The sequence below is a fragment of the Marmota flaviventris genome, chromosome 17 (genome assembly GCF_047511675.1).
Source record: "Marmota flaviventris isolate mMarFla1 chromosome 17, mMarFla1.hap1, whole genome shotgun sequence".
NCBI classification, from domain to species: domain Eukaryota; kingdom Metazoa; phylum Chordata; class Mammalia; order Rodentia; family Sciuridae; genus Marmota; species Marmota flaviventris.
In genome coordinates, this window is record NC_092514.1 from 76,616,415 (window position 1) to 76,638,518 (window position 22,104).

General features: G+C 60.3%; 2 protein-coding genes across 2 annotated transcripts in view; both read left to right on the forward strand.

Moving 5' to 3' along the window:
* The window catches only part of Rptor (regulatory associated protein of MTOR complex 1), a 332,581-nt gene extending 328,268 nt beyond the window's left edge, over positions 1-4,313 (forward strand). The window contains exons 32-35 of the mRNA XM_071604063.1: positions 146-232; positions 1,122-1,238; positions 1,620-1,749; positions 2,273-4,313. Of these exons, the coding sequence (XP_071460164.1) occupies positions 146-232; positions 1,122-1,238; positions 1,620-1,749; positions 2,273-2,341 (403 nt within the window). The 3' untranslated portion in view covers positions 2,342-4,313. The remainder of the gene's footprint in view (positions 1-145; positions 233-1,121; positions 1,239-1,619; positions 1,750-2,272) is intronic.
* An 11,684-nt stretch (positions 4,314-15,997) lies between these two features.
* On the forward strand, positions 15,998-21,865 carry Chmp6 (charged multivesicular body protein 6). The gene is made up of 8 exons (XM_027955535.2): positions 15,998-16,116; positions 17,578-17,687; positions 17,773-17,860; positions 18,203-18,289; positions 18,969-19,034; positions 19,227-19,307; positions 20,344-20,398; positions 20,961-21,865. The coding sequence occupies exons 1-8, from the start codon at positions 16,054-16,056 to the stop codon at positions 21,014-21,016; spliced, it is 606 nt and encodes a 201-aa protein (XP_027811336.1). The 5' UTR covers positions 15,998-16,053; the 3' UTR covers positions 21,017-21,865.
* The last annotated feature ends 239 nt before the right edge of the window (positions 21,866-22,104 follow it).

Here is a 22,104-nt window from a genome sequence, read left to right on the forward strand (position 1 = left end):
CTTCCTTTTTCTTGACTCAAGGCCACATATGTGGCCTCCTGTTGTGGAGCCAGCACGGCTGTCCGCCCAGAGCCCTGAGTGGCCTGGGAGAGGAGCTGAGCCTGGCCCTGGCCAGCACTGCCTGACCACGCCTTCCTCCTCGCAGCCGCGTCATGACCTACCGGGAGCACACAGCCTGGGTGGTGAAGGCCCACCTGCAGAAGCACCCCGAGGGCCACATCGTGAGCGTGAGGTAACGTGGGATAGTCACGAGACGTCCTGCTGTTAAAACATTATTTTTCCTCCGTTTAAAGACGTCCTTGGTGTTTAAACAGGGATGCTGGCATTTCAGGGCAGAAATTGACTCCGGCACTGGGACTGGCCAGGAAGGTCAGGGTGCAGAGCCAGAGGGTGGTCAGACACCTGCCAAACAGAAAGGAGCCCTGGGGGGCATGGCCCCCTTCCTCCCCACAGGCAGCAGGGCCACATGCTGTTGCAGGCACGTGGCCAGCAGGACTGCCGCTGCCCGCTGCCACGCATCATTGTCTGTGCATAAATTCAGTTCTGCTGTTCGGTAAATACTGTGCTGAGAGCAGCGAATATTTATTTGCCCGTTAAAGGGACACCAGAGTGTGATTTACTGTCACAAAGCCTCCATTCTTTCAAAGAGATGCCCTCTCTTCCTTGTTTGTGATATAAAGACAAAACCCTGCTCTTGGGAGGGACACCTGCAGAGGTGGAAGGCAGGGCCCTCCTTGCAGGCAGTGTGACTCCACCCAGCTCCATCTCCCACCACCCTGGCCCCCAGTGGCCCAAAATCTGATCTTGGTGACCAGTAGCTCACTCCTTTGCACCTTGACTTACAGCCATTCCCATCCCCCATGGGTGTCCTGCTTTGCAGCAGGCTCAGCAGTGGCCCTCGGCATCACATGCGACCCTTCTCTGCTCTGGGACAGCTTAGTGAGGGCCTGGCCACTGGGCCCAGCACCAGAGCACAGCACGCCCCGGCAGCTTTGGCTTCCAGTAGCGGGTGCAAGTGGGTGTCAGACTGCACATGTCCAGGGCCATCATCCTCCAGCCAGGGCACAAGCAGGGCATCCCCAGGCCTGGCCCGCAGGCCTCACTGCGGCCCTCTCTTGCAGTGTCAATGGAGATGTGCGCTTCTTTGATCCCCGGATGCCTGAGTCTGTGAATGTGCTACAGATTGTGAAGGGGCTGACGTCCCTGGACATCCACCCCCAGGCAAACCTCATCGCATGGTAGGTGCTGCCTCTCCCGCAGCCCCCTCTCCACCATGCCACCTTTCCCCAGCCCTGCCACGTGCCTTTTGGAGAAAGATGGGGTGGAAGATTAAAGTGCCATCGTGAACTGAGCACAGACCTCTTCCCTGCCGCATCTCTCCCAGAACACTCTTGAGGGGTCTCCAGGGATGGAGGCCTGCATCCTCACTTGAGGGCATCCAGACAAGTTGCCATTCTCTGCCTGGGGACCCTGGGCCAACTTCCTGGCCTGTCCCCACCACCACACCAGCCCCATCCCTAGCTGGCCTGTCCCTAAGCCATTCTTCTGGGGGCCGTTCTGTCTCCCAGCCCAAAGGAGAGGGACATAACTGCTGAACCTCTCTCCTCCTCCTGCTGCAGCGGCTCCATGAACCAGTTCACCGCCATCTACAACGGAAACGGCGAACTCATCAACAACATCAAGTACTACGACGGGTTCATGGGCCAGCGAGTCGGGGCCATCAGCTGCCTGGCCTTCCACCCACACTGGGTCTGTGCCCTCACACCAGGGTGGGGCAGTGGGGGTAGGGGACAGGGCCACCTGAGTGACCCACAAGCCTTGGGCCTTCCCTTCCTAGTCCCCAGAACACATGAGGAGCAGAGGGCCAGCAGCAGTGTCCTCTGGTCCCTGTACACATGCCGTCAGGGGAACCTCCAGCAGAAAGCTTCAGGCATGCTCCTCTGTGTGATTCAGGCCTGTCCACTCACTCTGCCCCTGGGCCGTAGGCGGTCGTGTTTTCAAGTTAGGACCTGCCAGCCTGCTCCTTGCAGGGCAGGGTTCCACTGGAGCCTGCCTACAGCTCTGCCCAAGTGCCAGCAGGGCCCTGTGGGTAATGCACGCTCTGCCTGTGCTTGGCGTACGGGCAACGCCCCATCCTGCCAACACCTGGCAGTTCACAGGCCGCCTTCCCGAGCCCTCTCAGTGCAGAGGTAGGCTGCGGGAATGACCTTGCCGGCTGCAGCCTGTGGCCCCTACTCTCGCCCCTACTCATGTCTGCTCTCTCGCCCCACAGCCCCACCTGGCCGTGGGAAGCAACGATTACTACATCTCCGTGTACTCGGTGGAGAAGCGCGTCAGATAGTGGCACCGGGCTCCTGCTGCGGCCACCCCACACACAGTGAACCCCAGGCTCGCCGCAGACGCCGGCTCCTGACCCAGCTGCTGCCCTCGGAGGAAGGGCCACGCGCTTTCTTTTTTCTCTTCGCTGTAATGTCTAGAAGGTCCAGGGAAGGGGAGGGCTTTGTTTTGTCATCACTTCTCGCAGAGAACCAGCGCCCAGGCTCCGAGACTCCCGACACACAGCTGTGCACCGCGGCCCCTTCCTGGCCTCTTTTCCTTCTGAGGTTTTTTTTAAGGGAACAGACTTGTTTTATTTTCCCTGTGATCAGAGCATTAGCTACAGAAACGACAGAGCCCTGACAGAGAAGCAGCACTGGGGCTCCCGTGGGCCCCAGAATGGCCCCCACCAGCCTGGCCTGGCCCCACTGTCCTCTCAAGGCCTGAGCCTGGAGCCGCTGGGAACAGGCTGGAGGAGGCTGGAGGTGTCAGAAAACAGGGAGGGAGACCCCTGCAGCCAGCAGTGAGGAGGAAGCAGCCCCGAGCTGGCCCTCCAGGGCTGCTCAGCTGCAGGCCTCCCTGTCAAGGGGGGTCGTGGTACGAAGAGGGGGGCTCGCCAGCCTCACCCCACCCCCCGTGCAGCCAGGCCCTTGGACTCTGGTTTGGGTCCTTCTCGCAGGAAGGCATTCGCAGGAGAGGGCCCATTGGCTCTGCTGCTCTAGACACAATGAGGTCCTCACAAATCAGCCACCGTCCCAAACTGCAGGCTCATCCCTGAAGTGCTGCTCTAGTGACCATGGCCAGGACCTCCATGTCCCTGCTTGGGGTGCATGTGTGCGTGGGTGCCATGGCCTCCCTGCCATGCACACACCTCACACAGGTGCTGAGGTGCACGGAGCCCCAGGGGTTGTGGGTAGCAATAGCCGGTCTTCAGCTCTTTGCCCTACGCTGGTGTGAGCAAGGCTTGCATCTTGCAGTCCGTGATGCAGAAGCATTCTGGAGGCCTAGCCTGGCCTGCCCGGTGTGCGTGTGTTTGTGTGTGTGTGTGTGTGTGTGTGTGTATGCGCGCGCGTGCATGTGCAGTTCCAGAGGGGCCTTGTGGACGGCTGGACCATGGGAGGGAGCTCGGAATTGCTGCTGATTGCACACACGTGGCACAACCACAATGATGGCGTTTGGAAAGCGTTTCCATTTTCCTTGGGAATCAGGATCTTTCAGAGATGAGGAATGAGAGGGCTTAATTGATTCTGCTGATCAGAGACCAATAATAGTGGGGTCTGAGTGAGTCAGGACAGGAAGGCCAGGCCCCTCATGTGGGGGGCGATAGCTCTGTTTTGGCCAAGACTGTCTTCCAGGTGGATGGAGTCCTGAGGGCAGCCCTAAGCCAACCCCAGAGCCAGACGGGTGGACAAGGCAGGATGGAGGAGGAGGAGACCCTTCTGCTGCCCCCAGGAGGTTCCAGGGTGAAGGCCCTTCCCTCGCCTGGGAGCACAAGCAGCCTGGAGTCAGGAAGGCCCTAGAAAGTCCTGACTCCCCCACAAGTTCTACCCTTTCCCCTGCACCCCCTAAGCTCTGTGGGGATCTCCTGTGGGTGAAACCCTGGAACCTTCCGGAAACTGAGCTTCACCCACAGAGCTGCTGACCTCCCGTAGCTGAGGTTCAGCTCGATTGCAACCTAACTTGTATTTCTGTTACTTTTGAGGCAAAACCGCCACTGGCAAAGTGCAGATGGCTCTGGAGGGGCCAGGCCCTCCCCTCCCTGGTCCCACTGGAGCCCTGCTCATGCTGTGCATCCACTAGCACCGCGTGGGCGGGGCCTTCCCAGGCTGATGCGAAAACTCAATCATGAAGTTAACAGGCTCGAGAGAGCACCGCCTAGAGTTCCTTTATCTCTATTTATTTTACCAAAATGAGAATTGAAAAAGACTTTGACAAAACATGGAATCGTAATGTGAAGCTAAGAGCAATGACAAATAATAAACTTAATAAAAATTAAAGACGTGCACAAGTGGCCGCTGGTGGCAGCCTCTGCCCAGGAAGCAACATCTGCCCCTGGGGGGCCAGGCAGGCCTGCGGGGAGCCTTGGGGCGGGTATCGCCTAAGTCCTCTGCAGCTGCCCTGGGCAGCTGGGCCTCAGCCCCACAAGAAAGCGCAGCACTTTACATCATGTGCCCCGTCTCTCCCTGTGAGAGGAGTTTGTTCAAGGGAAGGCCGCACCTATGGCCCCAGCAGCTGGGAGGCGGAAGCAGGAAGGTCACAGTTCAAAGCCAGCCTCAGCAACCCAGTGCGGCCCTACCTTTGGGAGCAGATGACTTGGTTGCACAGGCCGAGCTCCAGGGGGCTCCTGCTGCTGTGTTGTAACTTGCTTCTCTGACAAGGCCAGCCGTTATGCCACGTGGGAAGTCCACTCGAGTCTCGCGGGGCTGAGAATGAGGTGTCCCAGGGCAGCATTGCTGCTGGGGAGAAAGCTGTGCCTCTGTTCCCCCTCCAGGGGGGCCCTGGTCTGCCCCTCCTCTCTCCAGAGCCAGCAGTGTCTCTCGTGTCTGGAGGTCCAGGGAAGGGGAGGGCTTTGTTTTGACATCACTTCCTTTTCAATGTTGTTGACTTCCCTGGGCCCCTGGGTGACCAGCCCCATCCCATTTTCAAATGAACCAATTTTCAGCCTCTAACCGGCTTCAACAGGGGGCAAGCATAGTCATCGGCCCTGCGGTTGAGATGTGGACATCTTTGGAGGCATTATTCAGCGGACCGCCCCCTCTGTCCACAGCCAGAGACCCTCCTTCCAGACAGAACCCACAAAGGCTCAGGGTCCTTGGCCAGAGAAGCCAGGAAGGTTGCAGCCCCGACAGCTGCACGGCCGCGGCTCCTGCCTTCTGGAGCTCCCTGGCCTTGTGCTGGCCACTGTCCTGGGATCTAGTGGCCCCTGGGGGCAGCCTGCGGCCATGAGCAGCAAACCTGGGGCCTGGCCATGGGTGCAGCCCTGAGAAGGTGGGTTCCCGTGACGCAGACGGCCGCTGCTCCCAGTCCTCCACGCCTGCCAAAGAGGGAGGCAGCCGTTGCCATGGAGACCTGGAGGGCTCCTGCGCTGGGATTGCTAAGTCAGGGTTCATCCTAAACAAGAGAGGTGCCCAGCGCTGTGGGGCTGTGCCAGGTCAGCTCTGGTTAGAAGAGTGATATTTTTCCTATTAGCATCAGTTTTTCTGTCCGCACGACCTGAGAACAAATCGGGTGTTCACAACAGCGGGGGACGGACCCGAGGCAGTCTCAGGAAGGAGGCCTGACGGCAAGTCGCATCTCCACAGCCACTCCAGGCCTGTGGCCATGGCAAGGGCGCTGGCTGCAGGCTGGCTTTGCTCACGTGCCCAGCAGAAGAGGCAAATGGCCAGCTTCAGGTGACCCCCGCAGGACAAGGAGGCAGGACAGGAGCAACATGCCCTGTGGGGTGCTGACAGGTGAGCCAGGCCTAGAGCCTCCAGTGCCTCCCTCCACGGGTCAACCTCCCTGGCCTCTACTGCCCCACTAGCCATGGGGCCCGCAGCTGCTGGTCCTGGAAGGAGGCCCTGCGAAAGTTCGCCCCACAGAAAGGCCATGCCTTGGGGCAGCGCTCGGCAGGAGGCAGCTATTTCAAGGTCTCAGGCTCAGCTCCCCTCAGAGTCTATGAGGCCGCGGGGGCGGCAGGCCAGGGGCTGCCCACAGGGAGCGAGTTCCTGCTCATGGGCCTCTCTTCTCTTCAAGGGAGGACGCTCCGATTTGGGGTCTGTTTTGTGGTCGAGAGCTGGTTTCTGCAACTGGCTCAGAGATCAGGGGAATGTAGAGCAAAGGCCACACCCAGAAGGAGAGAGGGACAGGGAGGAAGCAAAAGGGAGTCCCCAATGGCAGCCTACTGCATGCTCACGTCAGCCATTGTGCCCTCCTGTGACACCAGGACACCAGGTCCCTGTGGCTGCAGCCCAGTCACCTCTGGCCCCACCCTGCCTCAGCACCCCAGAGGCCAAGTAGGGGTAGACCCCGCCTGCCCGCCAGGTGACAAGAAGTGGGGCCAGTGACTGGGGAGGTCACCTGTCCCTGAGATGCTGTAGCATGAGAGCCAGGAGCAGGCTGGGCAGGCCGCTCCCGGAAGCTCTCTCCTAGCTCTCCCCTCCTGAGGGCAGCTGTGGGGCCCTGCAGGGAAGGTCCATCCTGCACTTCTGTGGCCAGGTGCTCCCTGTGGGTGGGGGACACACCCAGGCTGCCACCAGTGTCCCCAGGGCCTTCTCAACAGCACCGTGGGGGGAGGGGAGGCCCTGAGGACAGTGGTGGCAGCCCTGGATGTTCCTGGGGCCCAGCCTTCTTGGCCCCACCTGGCGGGCTGGGCCTCATGTCCCCAGGCCAGGGAGGCAGCCCTTGTGCCCCTCAGCCCTCCCCACGCCACCTCCAACCACCACTTGGGTCCTTGACCTATGAGACCCTGCCTTACCCTGGCCAGGCAGGCCCAGGGCAGTTAGGAGGATGGTTGCCACGCCCCCCAGAACCTGCTTCTCCCTGGGGTAGGTCAGCATCCTCCAAACAGACTGAGGCCCCACAGGGACTTGCAGGGGCCAGGGAAGTGACAGGCCATTCACCACGCAGGACCCCAGCCCCGAGAGGAAGGGCTGTCCTCCAGTTAGCATGGCCACCAAGGCCAGAGCCAAGGCTTCCTAAGCCATCCTACCACCCAGGCCCCCAGCCCGGAAGCCAGCGTCACTTTGGGCACAGCACCATGGGTGAAGGGGCCACGCAGACATGACCAGGAGGCTGTCCACCCCCAAGGACACCCACCCAGAGCCCCACACCTGATGAGGCCAACAGAACCCAGCGTATCTGGGGGAGGGGCAGAGTCCCTTCTAGCTTTGCAGGCCTTCCCTCCTCAGCCCTGGCTGACATGGGTCCCCAGGGGTAATGGAGGGCGGGGAAGGCATCGCCCCAGGCTCTCAGTCTTGGGGTTACCTGTGGGATCAAGAACTGTAGCCTGGCCTCGGGTTAGCAGGAGCAGGATCACACAAGGAGCTCCTACCTGGACCTGAGTGTCTGTGACTCCAGGAGGGGCCCCTGGGAGGGGTGGAGGGTGCAGCTGGGAAACCCAGGTGAGGCTCTTCCAGGAGAGCCCGCCTCGTGAGGATTCCCATTCCGTGGCCTGTGAAGGGGGAGAATTCAAATGATGCACCAGCATTGAATAATTTGAGAAGGAAATTAAGAAACCAATTCCATTTGCAGTGAAACACAAAAGAACAAAATACCTAAGCACAGATTTGAAAGCCACAGGCCCCAAGCAGATGAGGAGACAGCCCAGGTTTGGGTTGGAAGACCTGATAATGGCAAAACGGCGGTGCCCCAACGGGACCCAAGACTTCACACCAGCCCCGGCCCAGTTCCCCTGCCTTCTTTGCAGAAATAGAAAGAACAAGTTCATATGGCACTGCCAGGGGCCCCAAGTAGCCAACAACACTGAAAAGGAAGAATTAGATTCATGTCACTTAATTTCAACTTACTTCAAAGCTACCTCATGGTACAGAAATAAGGGCAGGTGGACAAGCCAGCGGGACCAGTGGAGAGCATGTAAGCCAACCCAAGGACCCAACTTGACTGAGCAACTGATTGTTGAGAAGGAGGACAGACCATTTGTGGGTTAGGAACAGCCTTGCAATGGGGCTGGGCCAGTTGGAGAGTGCAGCTGAGCCCCCACCTCACCCCAGGTAGGAGGACAAGCTCATAGTGGGCCCATGACCTCAATATACAAGCTAAAATGACAAAGCATCTGGAAAAAAATTCAGGGGTGCACATTTATGACCTTACATATAGCAACTAAGTCTTAGATTTGACACCAAGAGCACATGACAAAAGAAATGATACACTAGAATTCATAAAAATAAAAGTTTCCATGCACAGAACATCTTCAAGACTGTGGAAAACAACCTACAGGAGGGGGAAAATGTTTCAAATCATGGAACAGATAAGGTTCAATATTCATAATATATCAAAAGTACTGACAGCAGTCGCCAGGCCTGTTATCCCAGCCACTCAGGAGGCTAAGGCAAGAGGATTGCAAGTTGGAGCCCAACCTAAGCAACTTAGCAAGGCCCTAAGCAACTTAGACCCGGTCTCAAAATAAAATTTAAAAAGCGCCGGGGTGCTGCTCAGTGGCAGAGCACTTTGTCTAGCACATAGAAGCCCTGGGTTCCATCCCCAGCTCTGAAGAAAACAATCAGCAGCAGCAGCTCCTCTGCTAAGCAGGACCGAGGCCCTCACAGAAAGGCCTTCAGGTAGCTTCCAGCCCTTCTCACCTTCTGCCTTCCACCAGGTGAGAAGGCAGCGTTGGAGGCACCACCTAGAGCGACAGCCGGTCCTCACCAGACCCCAAGCCCGTGAGCCTCTTCCCCTGGGACTTCCCAGTCTTCAGACCTAGGAGAAATACATTCTATCATTCTGCCTAAATGACAGCATGAACATATTCAGACTCAAGGAAGTGCCAGGGACAGTAAGAGACCAGGTCTCAGGGAACAGAGGGCCAGGCTGGAACATCCCAGGCCTCAAGGACTGCTGCCTTTGGGGCACAACACCGGCAACTTGGCCTGTCCTCTGCACTGGGCCAGGGGCTCTGGAGGAAGACCCCTTGCGAGCAGTCTTGCAGGGAGGCCACAGGACCAGGAACAGAGCCTGCCACCCACCTCTGCATGAGTGAGTGTCCAAGCAGGGCCTCCAGGCCTGGCCAGACTTTGGCATGGGCTGAGCCGACAGCTGGGCTTGGGTGGGATGGCTGCGCTGGTGTCATTCCCTATTGCTCCAGACAAGTCCCAAACCCAGCAGCTTGGGGCAACAGATGTTCTGCATCTCAGGGTCAGGGGTCCAGAAGCGGCGGCTCCACTGGGCATCTGGCTGGGGTCCCCCAGGCAGTGGCCATCAAGCTGTGGCTCAGACAAGCCACTGGGTCTCAAGGACCAGCCTTGGACATGACCTGCCATCACTGCTGCCCTGCTTTACTGGCCCAGAGCAGAGGGCACCACTCAAGGGCTGTGGCCTCCTGTGGCAGTTGTCTTCCCAGGCCTCTGCCCAGGCACCAGCCTGTGTCCTTCTGCTCCAGGCTGCAGCCACAGCGCGATCCAAAGCTCAGCACCCTGCCCAACAGGGACCCCCACACCAGGCCCCAGGGGCCTCCTCCCACTTTCCACCTGTGTGGAAATGCCCACCCACCTCAGGCAGGCTACCAAACTCCTGTGCATCTCAGTTCCCCCCAGCGAAATGGCCTGTCCTGGGGTCCCAGGCTGGAGTGGGGCTGCCATTCCCTTCTGAAGGGCACCACATCCACCTAGGGGCATGATTGCCCGATGCCCTGTCCACTCATGGCCATCTCTCACCCATCCGCAAGTCCAGATATGCAGCTCTGCCCCATCCACTGACTCTCACCTGAACCACTCCAGGGCCCCCAGGCCCATTTCTCAGCATGACAGCTCACCCCACAGAACAGCAGCCAGAGGGACTGGTTGAGAGGCCCAAGTAAGACCAGCCCTCGCGCCCAGGCTGCCCTACCCTGCACTGTTCCACGGCCTCTTGTCTGGTGCTCAGCCTCCTGGCATCTGACGCCACTTCCTCCAGGAGGCATTCCCTGACCACCACCCTCCACCCCTGCGACGTCCCACCCGGCAGTGTCTCCTCAGCCACGTGCAAACCCCTCAGGGACTCTCAGAGCCGACAGACCCCACAGGGGCCTCCCAAACCTGCACCGCCGCGGGCTTCCCGGGCCCACCTCGCGAGTCCGCACAGGAGGGGCCTCTCTGAGCACACTCGGGGCTGCCACGGCCTGTGCTTGGGGTCCCGCCTGCCGCCCCAGCTCCTTGACCGCCTGTCCTGCAGCGCCCCCGCGTGGTCGCTGAGGGGGGTCACCACACAAGTCGGGAAGTCGGGTGGGGCCTGGCCTCCTGGAGGGAGGTCAGTGGCCCAAGGCCCTGCAGCGCCCTCCCTGCCCCAGTCCTCCCCCTGCTCTCCACGGCCCCATTGGGAGTCCTAGCCCTGCATCCCTGCCAGCCGGCGTCCCTCATTCCGAGGGTCGCCGAGGTCACCAGCCAACAGGGCCTTTGCTCCCCAGGGCAGCCCCAGGACACCTTCCCTCTGGGGTCCTGCGCCGCCCCCGCTGCCCCCGCTGCTGACACCCCCAGGTGTGATCAAAGCGAGCGGTTTCCTCTGACACTCGTTTGTCCAGGACCGATATTTTCTGGGGGGGCTCGTTCCAGAATATTCCTTGGGCTCATCCCTTTTTCTCCGCGGTGCCACTGACTTCTCGGTCAGACCCGAGACCCGACGGCCCCTCCCCAGCGTCCACCTGCATCCCACGGCCTGCGGGCTTTCCATTTCCAAGAGCGGCCCCGTCACAAGTTCCCTGGGGTCTCTTGGCCCGAGCCAGGCGTCAACATGTGCCCTGGACATGTCACACACATGGGCAAGACAGGACAAAAAAGTCCCTTTGGGGGCTAATGCTCCCTCCTTCCCCGGCTGAATGGAAACTGCCCCTCTCGCCCCTCTCCGGACACTGAGGATTGGCTTAGGTGTGGGCAGGACTCCTGCTCTGGGCCAATCATTCATCACTACTCCCCAAGGCCACAGCTGATTGGCCTAAACTGAGCCAATCAGAGCTCTCCCCTGTCCGCGCCTCGTGGCCTGAGAAGGCGAGGTGCTCTCTCTCCCTACGCGTGCTTTCTTGTCCAGGAGGGAGCCTGGCCTGGGAGATGGGGGCCCTCCTGGACTGAGAAGTGGAGATGAGGGCCACAGAGTGTTCAGCTATGGCTTGCACACTGGTTGTGGTATCAGCCAGTTCCTGCACCCAAACGGACTGGAGTCACCCCGTTGGGGTCCCGGGCACCTAGCCCACCCTGCATGGAGCCTAGTGGGCCTCTGGACACAGATGACTCTTGAATGACGTTGGGTTTATAGCACTGGCTCCCACAGAGACCACTTTCACACCATTTGCCTCTTTCTAGATATGTCATCTCCAGGCCACGGGAATGCCACTTCCTGATTGCCTCCTGCCTCCCCAGTGCCTGCCCCACGTTCCCCAGCCTGCTGCTACCCTGGGTCCGCACAGGCTGGAGCTTCGAGCTTGAATACAGGTTAATTTCCACTAATGCGAAGCTCTCTCTAGAGGTGGAGAAGGTGGGGAGTCCTTGTCACCATCGCCGGGCAGTGGCAGTCCACCTGGTGGGCCTGCAATTTGTGGGATGGCCTCTGCATGTCTGCTCACACCACAGAGGGCTTCCTGCAGATCTAGTGGCCCCAGACTCCAATGCTGCTGACCCACCATCCAGGGATGGGATTCCCTAGTCTTCATTCCTCCAGCTCGTTCCGTGGTTTTGAGCCCTTGGTTCTCTGCAGCACGTACCTTCCTGCTTGAGATGCCCAGAGAGGCTCCTGCCTTCCTGAGAACACGCAGCCCAGTATCCAGTGTCAGAAGTCATTCAGGAAGCAGCTCCTCCAGCAGGAACAGAGTTCAGCAACAGCCTTGCTGTTGTGTTCCAGCTGGAGCTGAGCCCCTGAAACTCACGTTGAGCCCTAGCCCTCCTTCCAGACCAGCAGCCAAGGGTTGCCAGCGCCACCAGCGCGGGGAGAGCCTAGAACAGACCTCCCTCAGAGCCCAGGGAAGCCTGCTGCTGAAACCTGACCTCAGGCCTCTGGGCCCCACAGTGCCACAGGACACTTCTGTTTTCTGCACTGCCCTGTCCGTGGTTCTCTGTAGCTTGGCCAGCACAGGTAGGTGGTGGTCATCTTTGCCTGTGTGGCAAAACGCTCTCTGTCATGGCCCAGAACCGGTTCTGGAACGCCACGTTTAGGAGATCCAGAAGCAGCTCAAAGCAAATCACTGTGGAAGCAGGACTGTGAGGACTGCAGGAGGGCGCTGGCTCCCACGGGCACTGGAAAGACCGCAGTTCAGGAATGACATGGAGAGGGCTTTAAATCCTCGGGTCAAGGCAGAGTGAGAAGATGGGGAAACATGGGGCTGCAGGACCTTTGCATCTGAAGACCCTCCCCCAGGCTTCCCCCGAGGTGGCAGGGTTACAGGTACATTGAACTCTCAGCCTCCGGATGGCTCCTGTTGGAGCACAGTGGGAAAGGCTGGCTGGAGAGAGCCCAGTGTCCACCTCGAACCCTCCCCCAGTCATCCCACTAAGCCTTCCCAGCAGCAGAAGCAGCAGTGCCCTGTCTGGGCAGCCGCCCTCACTTGCTGACCATACCTCAAGTGGGAGCCCGTCACCCCTCCTCTCCTCCACTTAACTTGAGGGAGACCCAGGTGCATCCAGGGAGATGAGTGGCCATCTGCCACCCCCACAGACATCAAGGCTTTGCTGATTCCAGCTGGAGAATAGTGCAGAGGTGGACGCCCGGGAGCCACACCAGAGCCACCTGGCCAGGCTGGATTTGTGGATCGCATGCCTGCCCTGGATTCCGTGGGCTTGTTGGTGAGGAGCCTTCAGGCCAGGGATTGGTGGAGGGTCCTGGAATAGCAGCGGCTGAGAGGCCAGGGCTGGGCATGAGCGTGCGATGGGCCAGGCCACAGGGCTTTTGGTCTGCCCAGCGGGGGCAGGGGCTTCCCTTTCTGTTGTGTCCGGGGTGCTGGGGATGGGCCCAGCCTCAACCATGGGCACCTGCTCTACCGCCCGGCTCCCTCCTGGCCCTGCTCTTTGGCAACCTGCTCTGCCACCTGTGGCTGCTTCTTGCATCTGGCCGGGTACAGCACTGTGTACAGACAATGGAAATGCAGACTCCTCCAAGTCGCGCTCCCAGGAAAGTCCTCAGCTGCCTGGCGGAGTTCCTGGCCATCGCACCCGCTCTGGGTTCCGTGGCCCACTGGTGGTCTCCCCACGGGTGACCCTGGTTCTCACCCTTGGCGGCTCCCTGCCCTGTCCTGGACGGATTGTTCTCCCGGGTCCTGTTTCTTCCCCCCCTCTCTGTCCCGGTTTGCCATTCCTGTCTTCGGGTTCTCATGTGCCCTTTTAATAGTTCAAGTCCTTTTCTGGTTAGAGGTCTTCCCGTCCTACTCTCTGTTCACATGACCACTGTGGCTTCTGCCAGCTGACTGGGACTGCACAAAACAGAAGTCTGGTCCCAGGATGCAGGTCTTCCGAGGTGGAATGGGCATTGCTTTGGATTTGACCTGGGGCTAGACTGCACTGCACTGCTGACCTTGACAATGGAAATGCCTGCCACTGGCCTGGGCCTATGGGAGTCACTGTTTCCTCCACCCTTGCCCCAGGCGGCAGGGATAACCATTCCCCCTGGGCAGATGCCACTGTGGCTCCACACCTTAGGCATGCACCACTCACACCTTCGCCAGCTTCCTGGCTTGAAAGTTGGGGCCTTGATAGAAAGATGACCCTGAACTCAAAGGGCAGTGCTGAATCTCAACGAAGGCTGACCTCCTGGTCTCCCAGGCCACTCACAGCCTCTCCCGTGGCCCTAGTAGCAGTGGCCCAAGGGACTGGCATCCCACATTTGCAAGTCCTCCAGGGGTTCCCATCTTCCTCAGTGGGCTCCACAGCTTGCAGTGAACCCTCAGAGCAGGGCCACTGGGACACTGCAGGAAACCACTCAGAGCAGGGCCACCTGGGACACTGCAGGAAACCACTCCCAGCAGGGCTGGGGTTCTTTTTCTGTAAGGACCAAATAGTCTACAGCTAAGGCTTTGCACAACACACGGATCTCTGTCCACTTCCTATCCTCCTCCTCTTCGTCCTTCCTCTGTCTTGGTGGTGGCAGGGTGTGTGTGTTTCTCAGCCCTTTCCAATGTGAACCATTCTTAGCTCACAGGCTGTACAAAACAAAGTAGGCTCCAGGCCAGACCTGGCTTACAGGGTGCAGTTGCCAAACCCCGGTTTACAGACTACAAGAATTCAAAGATTTTCAAATCTATGTTGGCAGAGACCTGGGGAGTTATGTGTGGAAGTGGATTCCAGGGTGTTAGACAGGAGGCTGAGACAGAGCCCAGATGGGGCTGGATTCCTGAGGCAGGTGTGCCCACTGCCCAACAGTGCACCCAGCCCCTAGACCCGCCCTTGGAGCCCACCACAGCCTGTTTTTTGGATTGACTGAAATTCGGACTCAACAGGGGACTCAGTGGGTGAGTGTGAGATGCTGGAGTGTCCCTGGCATTGTGAGGACCAGAGTACAGAGGTCCACAGAGAGACGACTGTTGAACTGGGTCCATCCAGTGTGACCTGCACACCTACACCCCCAACTATACAGGTCGAAGACACAACCTTTGCATGTGGCGGACACCACCTGGGACCCCACAAGTGACAGGAGGCCTCTCGCTCAGTTCTGGGCCTGCTGCCAAGCTCACCATGGGGATGGAGGGCCATTGTTGAGATGGGCTCTGGATGTCACAGGGATGATGTGACCGAGAGCTGCTGAAGCTGAGGTGGGCACGCCCTGTAGCGGGCAGCCAGCCTGGTACTCAGTGTCCTGGCCTGTAGGAACCCCAGCTACTCAGATGGTCCCTGGGAGCAAAAGAAGTGGGCAGTCCCCTAGAACACTGCTCACTCTGTGCACAGAGACGGTCTAAGCCTGGTGGCCAAAACCTGACTTAAGTCACCCTGTTTCCAGACATAAGTCACAAACCTGGAGCTCAGGATCTGGAGAGAACCCAGAAAGCATTGCTGCAGGTAAGTCCAGCTGGTCTCCAGGCCCCCCCCCAGAAGGACCAGTATGGGAGAGTACTGTGACCCAGAGGAAGGAGGTGGGCATGCAGCTCTGGAATCACAAGAGGCTGCCTTTAAATGGTTGCTGATTCCAGGGGATACAGATGCCCCCATCAGAGAGGGGTTTACACCATCAGATGAGGTGTGGTCTTAACTCAAGTTTGACTCTTAATGGGGCCAGGGAGCCCACAGATCCTTGCAGTAGCTGGTGCCCATTTCTCAGTACTCTCTGGACTAAGCTCCACCACGAGCACAGTCCCCGTATTTCCTCTGGGGAAGTACACCTACCCCGGCAACGGGCAACGGGCAATGCCACGCCGGGGGAGGTGCCTCGGAGATTAGTGCCACGCCCTGGGGCAGGTGTCTATCACAACCCCATTTAACTAACCTGTGGGGTGGAGGCGAGAGGTCAGATGGTTTTAGAGAATCCCCGGGCTTAGTGCAAATGTAACAGGGCTGCAATATTCCCAGCAGCAGCTGTCCCTTACCCCCGGGAATGCTTCTGTCCCGAAGGGAGAAAGCCTTCCTCCAGGGGCACAGCCAGATTCCACCAAGAAGTTGGGACTGGCCACGCCACTGTGTCTGAGCACAGCGAGAACCCAGTAGGGGAGCAAAGGAACGGCCAGACCAAATAGCAGGGGCGCGGCTGCTGCGCAGCACTTGGACAAACACTTTCAGGTCCAGCACGTCAAATGGACATCACCAAGTGCAGCTTCTAGCGCTCAGAGCTCGCAGGGCAGTGATGCCGCGGGGAGTCTGCGTTAAGTGGACCCGCAGGTCCCTCTGAGTAGGAGGTTCTTCTTCGGTCCCGAGCGCACTACCGAGGCCGCGGGGCCTACGTTGGCCGGCTCCTCTCCGCGCGTCCAGCAGGCGGCGCGCGAGCGCGACCTCCGTCCCTGCGGCGGACCCGATGGACGGGGTGGAACGCGCATGCGCGGGCGCGTTCTGTGGAGCGGGGCCCTGCGCGGCCGCCGTAGGAGCCGGGTACGGTGGCCGCTGGGCGGCGGCGGCTCGGCTGGGCTGCGGGCGCGGGGCCGCCATGGGCAATCTGTTCGGCCGCAAGAAGCAAAGCCGGGTCACCGAGCAGGACAGAGCCATCCTGGTGAGGCGCGGCGGGAGGGCTGGGCCGCGGCCGAGTGCCCAGCTCTCCAGCGGAGCGGAGTCGGGGACGGGGAGGGACCCGCGGGCCCCGGGGAGGGACGCGCAGCCACAGCGACCTGTTTCTGAGCCGAAGTCCGCCTCCAGAAGGCGCCCGGACGTGGCCGCTGGCTTCCCGACGCTCCCCTCTAAGTCTGCCTCGAAGTGGGCTCTGTTTGTACCGTGGAAACCCGGTCGGGGCCAGGCGGCTCTGACCCGGGCTTCTGGACCCCGGGGCATCCGCAGCGCCAGCAGCCGCCGGTCACTAACTGAGCTCAGCCCCGAAGCCGAAGCCCCGCCCGCCGCCCCCTGCCCCGCCGCCCCCTGCCCCGCCGCCCCCTGCCCCGCCGCCCCCTGCCCCGCCGCCCCCTGCCCTCCCTCCGCTCTCCAAGCAGAACCTTCGCGGGTTCAGACCTGCCCGCCCCTCGCGGTCCGAGGTGCTCGGTGCCCCAGAGCACAGTGCTGCCCCTGCCCTCTGCCCTGCCCCCAGCCAGCCTGCCTTCTGTGGGCTCCTCCACTCTCTCTGAGGCCGTGTGTCCCCTGCGGGCTGTGGGTGGTGGCCAGGAAGGCCTTGCAGGCGCAGGGCGGGCAGGCTGGGGTCGGGGGGGCTGCACAGTGGGCGCCTTCCCTCCTGGCCCTGCAGGGCCGGCCCTTGGTGAGCACCGGGAGGGAGGCAGTGTATACCGTGATTACTCCCTGAGCCTAAAGGCGAGCATCTGCCTGACTGGGTTCACTAGCAGGAACCATCCTGCAGGCCGCGTCCTGAGTGTGCGAACTACCCTGACGCTGCTCATCCCAGCACCACCATTTCCTCTTAGGAAATGACCTAAGGAGGGAAGAGAGACCAAGGGACAGTGCCTGTGCCTCTGGGCAGCCAAGGTGGGGAAAGGAGTTTAGTTGATGGGCACATCGCCTGCTGGCAGCTTGTTTTCCATTCAGATGGACCGAAGTGAAAGGGGGAAGCTAAGCACACACTAAGAGGCAGGAGGGACGTCCCAAGTCTCCGCTGGGCTGTGAGTGCCGTGGGCTCAGGTGCCCTCAGCTGCCTGCTCCTTGTTGTATGTGAACCTTCCAGGGACTGACTGGTGGCTGCTTCCCAGCCTGGCCCTGAGCACACGTACTGCTCACAGCCCATCCTCCTGTGTCCTGGGCCAGGCTGTGGTGACTAGAGTGAGGTTCTCCTTGGTGCAGTGGACATGGGAGGTAGCAGATGCCAGCAGCACCCCACATCATGAAATTGGAAGTGCTTCTGGGTGTTGCCACACATCCCTGGGAGATAGTCCTGCCCCACAGAGGTCGCTGTTTTAGAGGGTGGCCTACATCTGCGAGCTCCTTTGTGAGCCCCAGCCAGCATGGGCAGAGCTAGGCGGCCTGGCCAGGGCCTGGTCGTGTGGGCTGCCCGATACCAGACCACTTTCTCTTGCAGCAACTGAAGCAGCAGCGGGACAAGCTGAGGCAGTACCAGAAGAGGGTCTCACAGCAGCTGGAGCGGGAGCGGGCCCTGGCCCGGCAGCTCCTGCGAGATGGCCGGAAGGAGTGAGTGGGTGGGGAGGGGAGGTGGCCTGCAGCTGGTGGGCAGGACCAGCTGGGGCCACAGCACTCACCCCGGCTTCCCTTGCAGACGTGCCAAGCTGCTGCTCAAGAAGAAGCGATACCGGGAGCAGCTCCTGGACAGGACAGAGAGCCAGATCAGCAGCCTGGAGACCATGGTAGGCATGCAGGACCCCTGCCCGGAGCCACATGGTCCTAGGGGCACTGTGCGTGCTCAGGGTTGGGGCTGAGCCACCCCTGGTAGTGTGCATGGCCCAAGCAGCATGGTTCCACTCTGGGTAGCCTGAGCCACCGATTGAGCACTCAGACGTCCTTCACATGTCTTCTGGCACCTTCTCTGTCCTCTGTCTCCAATGGGCCATGGGAGGGGACAGGAAGGGGGAGTGCAGAAGTTGTCCGAATGCCCAGAAGCCCCTGGTCAGCATGCTGTGGCCCTGAACCCTGCCCCTGGGTCAGGAGTACAGGCAGGCTGCTGACCTCCTGGGGCTGGTTCTTTTCAGGTCCAGAGCATCGAGTTCACCCAGATCGAGATGAAGGTGCTGGAGGGGCTGCAGGTGGGGAATGAGTGTCTGAACAAGATGCACCAGGTAGGTCCTTGCTGGGCGAGGCATGGAGGAGGGGTCCAGTAGAGCCAGCAGGGCTTCCTGCCCAGCACCTGGGCTGGGCCAGGGGTACCATCAGTGGCTGGCACAGGCACTCGGGGCCAGAAGGACCAAGGAGGGTGCTGCACAGTGCTGTGTGGGCTGGGTCTGTGGGTACTAGTGACCAGAGGTCTGGCTAGGGTAAAGAGCAGCGTGATGAGTAACCTCGAAGGTTTCCTAGGGGAAGCAAGCTCCCTCTTCGCCTCAGGAAGCCCAGCGCAGGCCCCCTTCCTCCTGCTCAGATGAGTGGGCCAGCAGGTGGGCTGTGGGAGAGCTGAGCTCCTGAGTGCCACTTGGTTGAGTGTGGTGCTGGTGGTATGCATGCCAGTTAAGCAGAGACGCCATTTTAACTCACCCCTGGCAATCAGATCACCCACCTAGAGAACGATGCCAGGGCAGGCTCGGGTGAGGGGGTCTAGGCCCTGCAGCCCAAGGCCTCTGAAGTCAGGTCTGACAGCTCTGGCAGCCCAGGCCAGGGCCCTGCCTGAGCAGACTGGCCAGCAGACTGGTCAGGTGCCCCCTCGCCTGGTTTCACTTAAGCAGGGGCAGAGCACCAAGGTGTGGCCCTTGATGAAGGGGCTGTCGTCTGCCTCACTGACACGCTCCCAAACCTCGTGACCTCCAGGTGATGTCCATAGAGGAAGTGGAGAGGATCCTGGACGAGACCCAGGAGGCCGTGGAGTACCAGCGGGTAGGTGTTGCTTGGTACCGAGGCCTCCCCCACCTGCTGCCCATTGCTGTTGCCAGCTTGGAGGACGTTGGGGGCAAACCGCCCTTCTTCTCATGACGGCTGCTGCTGTCCAGGGGAGGCCTGGAGCCACAGGCTGTCTCCTGTCCCTGGGCCCCAACCTAACAGACCTAACTGCTATTCCTTCTTCTGCAGCAAATAGATGAGCTGTTAGCAGGAAGCTTCACCCAGGAGGACGAAGATGCCATCTTGGAGGAACTGAATGCTATCACTCAGGTACAGGACCCCAGGGCTGGGCACAATTGCTGGGTGATGAGACCCAGGGTCAGGCATGGTTGCCTAAGCAGTAAGACCCCAGTTACTGGGTTACAGGATGCAGTAGGCCTCCACCTGTGGCATTTGCAGCTGTCTTTTTGAGCACAGGGTTCTGGTCTTGCACCTGCTTTTCCTTCCTAAAGTGACTCAGGTCTGTGCCAAACAGAGGCCTTTCTCCATATTCTAGCAGCAGCTTGAAGAGACAGCATGGATGAGTGGTCTCCAGGGCTGACCCCCAGGACTGGCACAGGCAGTGACCTGTGTGTGGATAGGGCAGATGCCAGGCCTCCCAGCCATGATGTGGGTCTCTCCCCTTGCCTGTGTCTGGGCTGCTGTGCAGGCTGGGCCCGGGGGGGTCTGTTCTGCAGTCGCATCCTCCTCTGCCAGGTATCTGTGCAGACTGCGCCATCTCTGTGGGCCCCTGCCTCAGTGTGCCAGGGCTTCCCTGTGCCCCAAGAGCTGCCTGCTGCCCCAGCCCTCCAGGGTCCATGACCTCCTGTCCACTGGGGCCTGAGAGCCTGGTGAACTGCATAGGAAAACAGGCCCCAAGGTAAAGAGGCCTCAGTTTGGGAGGTGGCCTCCCCCACAGACTGCCCTGGGGTGACGGCTCCTTGACACCCCCTAGCACTCACGCCGCTGTCGTTCTCTGGACCCGTGGACACCAGCACAGCCTGGGTGTCCATATCTTTTCCATATCACACCCATGGTCCTGGCATGGCCTAGCCTTGGGAATTGGGGCCTCTAGGGACAGCCCAAGAGTTGGCCACTGTGCTCCACAGGACCCCAGGATCATTGTAGAAGCCACTGCTATAGTGGCTGTGTCCCTACCTGGGGTGGTTTGAATCTCCAGAGATGCCTGGAGCTGGGGGGCGTGCAGACTCAGGTCTGAGCAGGAGGGCTCTTGTCCTGCTTTAAATCCGACTGCAGTAGCTAGTTAAGTAGGTTTCCTTTCCTCGAAGACTGCTGGCCTTACAGCCTTACCCTTTGCTTTTTACAGGAACAAATAGAGCTACCGGAGGTTCCTTCAGAGCCCCTTCCTAAAACACTCCCAGGTACCTCCCTGCCTCATCCTTCTGAGCTTGTTGGGATGCAGGACGGCGCATCCTAGGAGGGAACAACACAGCGCTCCCTTGGCCAGCGTTCCCAGTGCAGTGGGCAGGCCAATCTGCAGATGTGGCTGGCTGGGGGAAGCCAGGGCGGAGAGCCAGGCCCAGTCGCAGCCACGTCCAGATGCTAGAATTGGGAAGAGGCTCGTCAGCCACGCAGGCCTTGCCGGGGTGCAGGCCCTGCCGGGGTGTTTGTGCAGCTGAGGGTGGCTCCCCTGTGGTGGCATCTGTCCCAGGTTCAGAGACCCCAGCAGGCCTGACTCTCTTGTCCTGGTCTTCCTGTTTCCTGATCCTCTGTGGCTCCAGGGGCCCTGCCCCTCACTGGAGCTGGTCTGGGGGCCATGCTCCCCTGCCCTGTGTGGGCCCACTGGCTTCCTGTTTGTACCTTGCCTCCCGTGGCTGGGCACACCTTCCCATAGTGGCCTTCTCTAGTGGCCTCTGACTTCGTCTTCTGGAAGCATCTGCCGTGGTCTTTTCCATGTCACAGATGTGTCTGTTTCCTTCACAGAAAAAGACCCTGTCAAGGTCAGAGCCAGGCCCGCAGACCTGGTGGCAGCCTCGTAGCTCAGCCCCTCACAGGACTCGCGGGATTCTACAAGGATAAACCCACGCAGCTTGGGTGTGTGGTGGCCCTGGAGGGCTCCCAGGAGGCCGGCCGGCGTGGCCAGGCTGGCCAGCACAGAAGGTGCTGTCGGGCAGAACAGCAGCACACGCAGGCTCACGTGCTGGGACGGCTCCTGGGTGTCCCTTCACGGTTCAGTCCGATTGCACAGTGACGCTGCTGTTCTGCTCTCATTCTGGATTAAACAGCGACATGCAGACCCTTGGCCAGGCCCGGCTTCTGACGGGGTGGTTCCATGGTGGCAGAGGCCCAGGCCTGCCACCCGCCCCTGGTGCTGTTCAGCAGCCCTGGTGCCTGTGGGAAAGCGGACAGCGGGCCCCGACATGCCTCAGCTTCCCTGCGGGGTAGGGGCAGACACCCCAGAACCTCTTGGCACCTCTACTTGACAGCCTAGGCCAGCTTCTAGCCTCTGGGAGAGTTGGGCCGGGGGGCTGTCGCTGCTAGATTGACTCCCGGAGCCCCAGCCGTGCCCCCACACAGTGGCTCTGCCTTGCTGAGAAGAGACATCCTGAAGGGGATGGTGAGACTCGCTGTAGCAGCCGTGGCGTGCTCCATGTGCCCGTGGCTGTCCTGGACAGTCCCAGCCACCAGCTGCCGGGACAGCAGGCCCAGCCTGAAGCCACTGCTCATGCAAGGCACCTGTGTCGCCATCAGACAGCCCGGCCGGGGTCTCACTGGCCCATGAACAGCACAAGAGCAGGGGCCACCAGGAATAGGGAGCTTCCTCATTAACCCCAAACTGGTTGCCCCCATATTAAAGTTGGCCCCTTCCTGGCCTGCTGCCTCGTGGACTTGGTGTGGTCAGCATCTTAGCATGGCCGGCTCTGGGGGAACCAGCCTAGCCCCAGCTCTGCAAGTAGGTTGGAATGTGGCTCCTGCCCTTGACCGTAACTGAGGCATCCCTGACCAGCACAACTGGGCAAAGCCAAGGTCTGGGCACTGGGTGGCCTGGGCCCCATGGTCACCTCTGGGCGGTTGCCCTCCTCAAGGTGGGGGGCAGCTTGGCCACACGGCCTGCTGAGTATGTGCT

Excerpts from the sequence above, each read along its gene's own strand:
- Chmp6 (XM_027955535.2), top strand. The coding sequence starts at position 16,054 with ATGGGCAATCTGTTCGGCCGCAAGAAGCAAAGCCGGGTCACCGAGCAG. Across the intron at positions 17,688-17,772 it reads CTGCGAGATGGCCGGAAGGA|ACGTGCCAAGCTGCTGCTCA; the intron begins GTGAGTGGGTGG and ends CTTCCCTTGCAG. Across the intron at positions 17,861-18,202 it reads TCAGCAGCCTGGAGACCATG|GTCCAGAGCATCGAGTTCAC; the intron begins GTAGGCATGCAG and ends GGTTCTTTTCAG.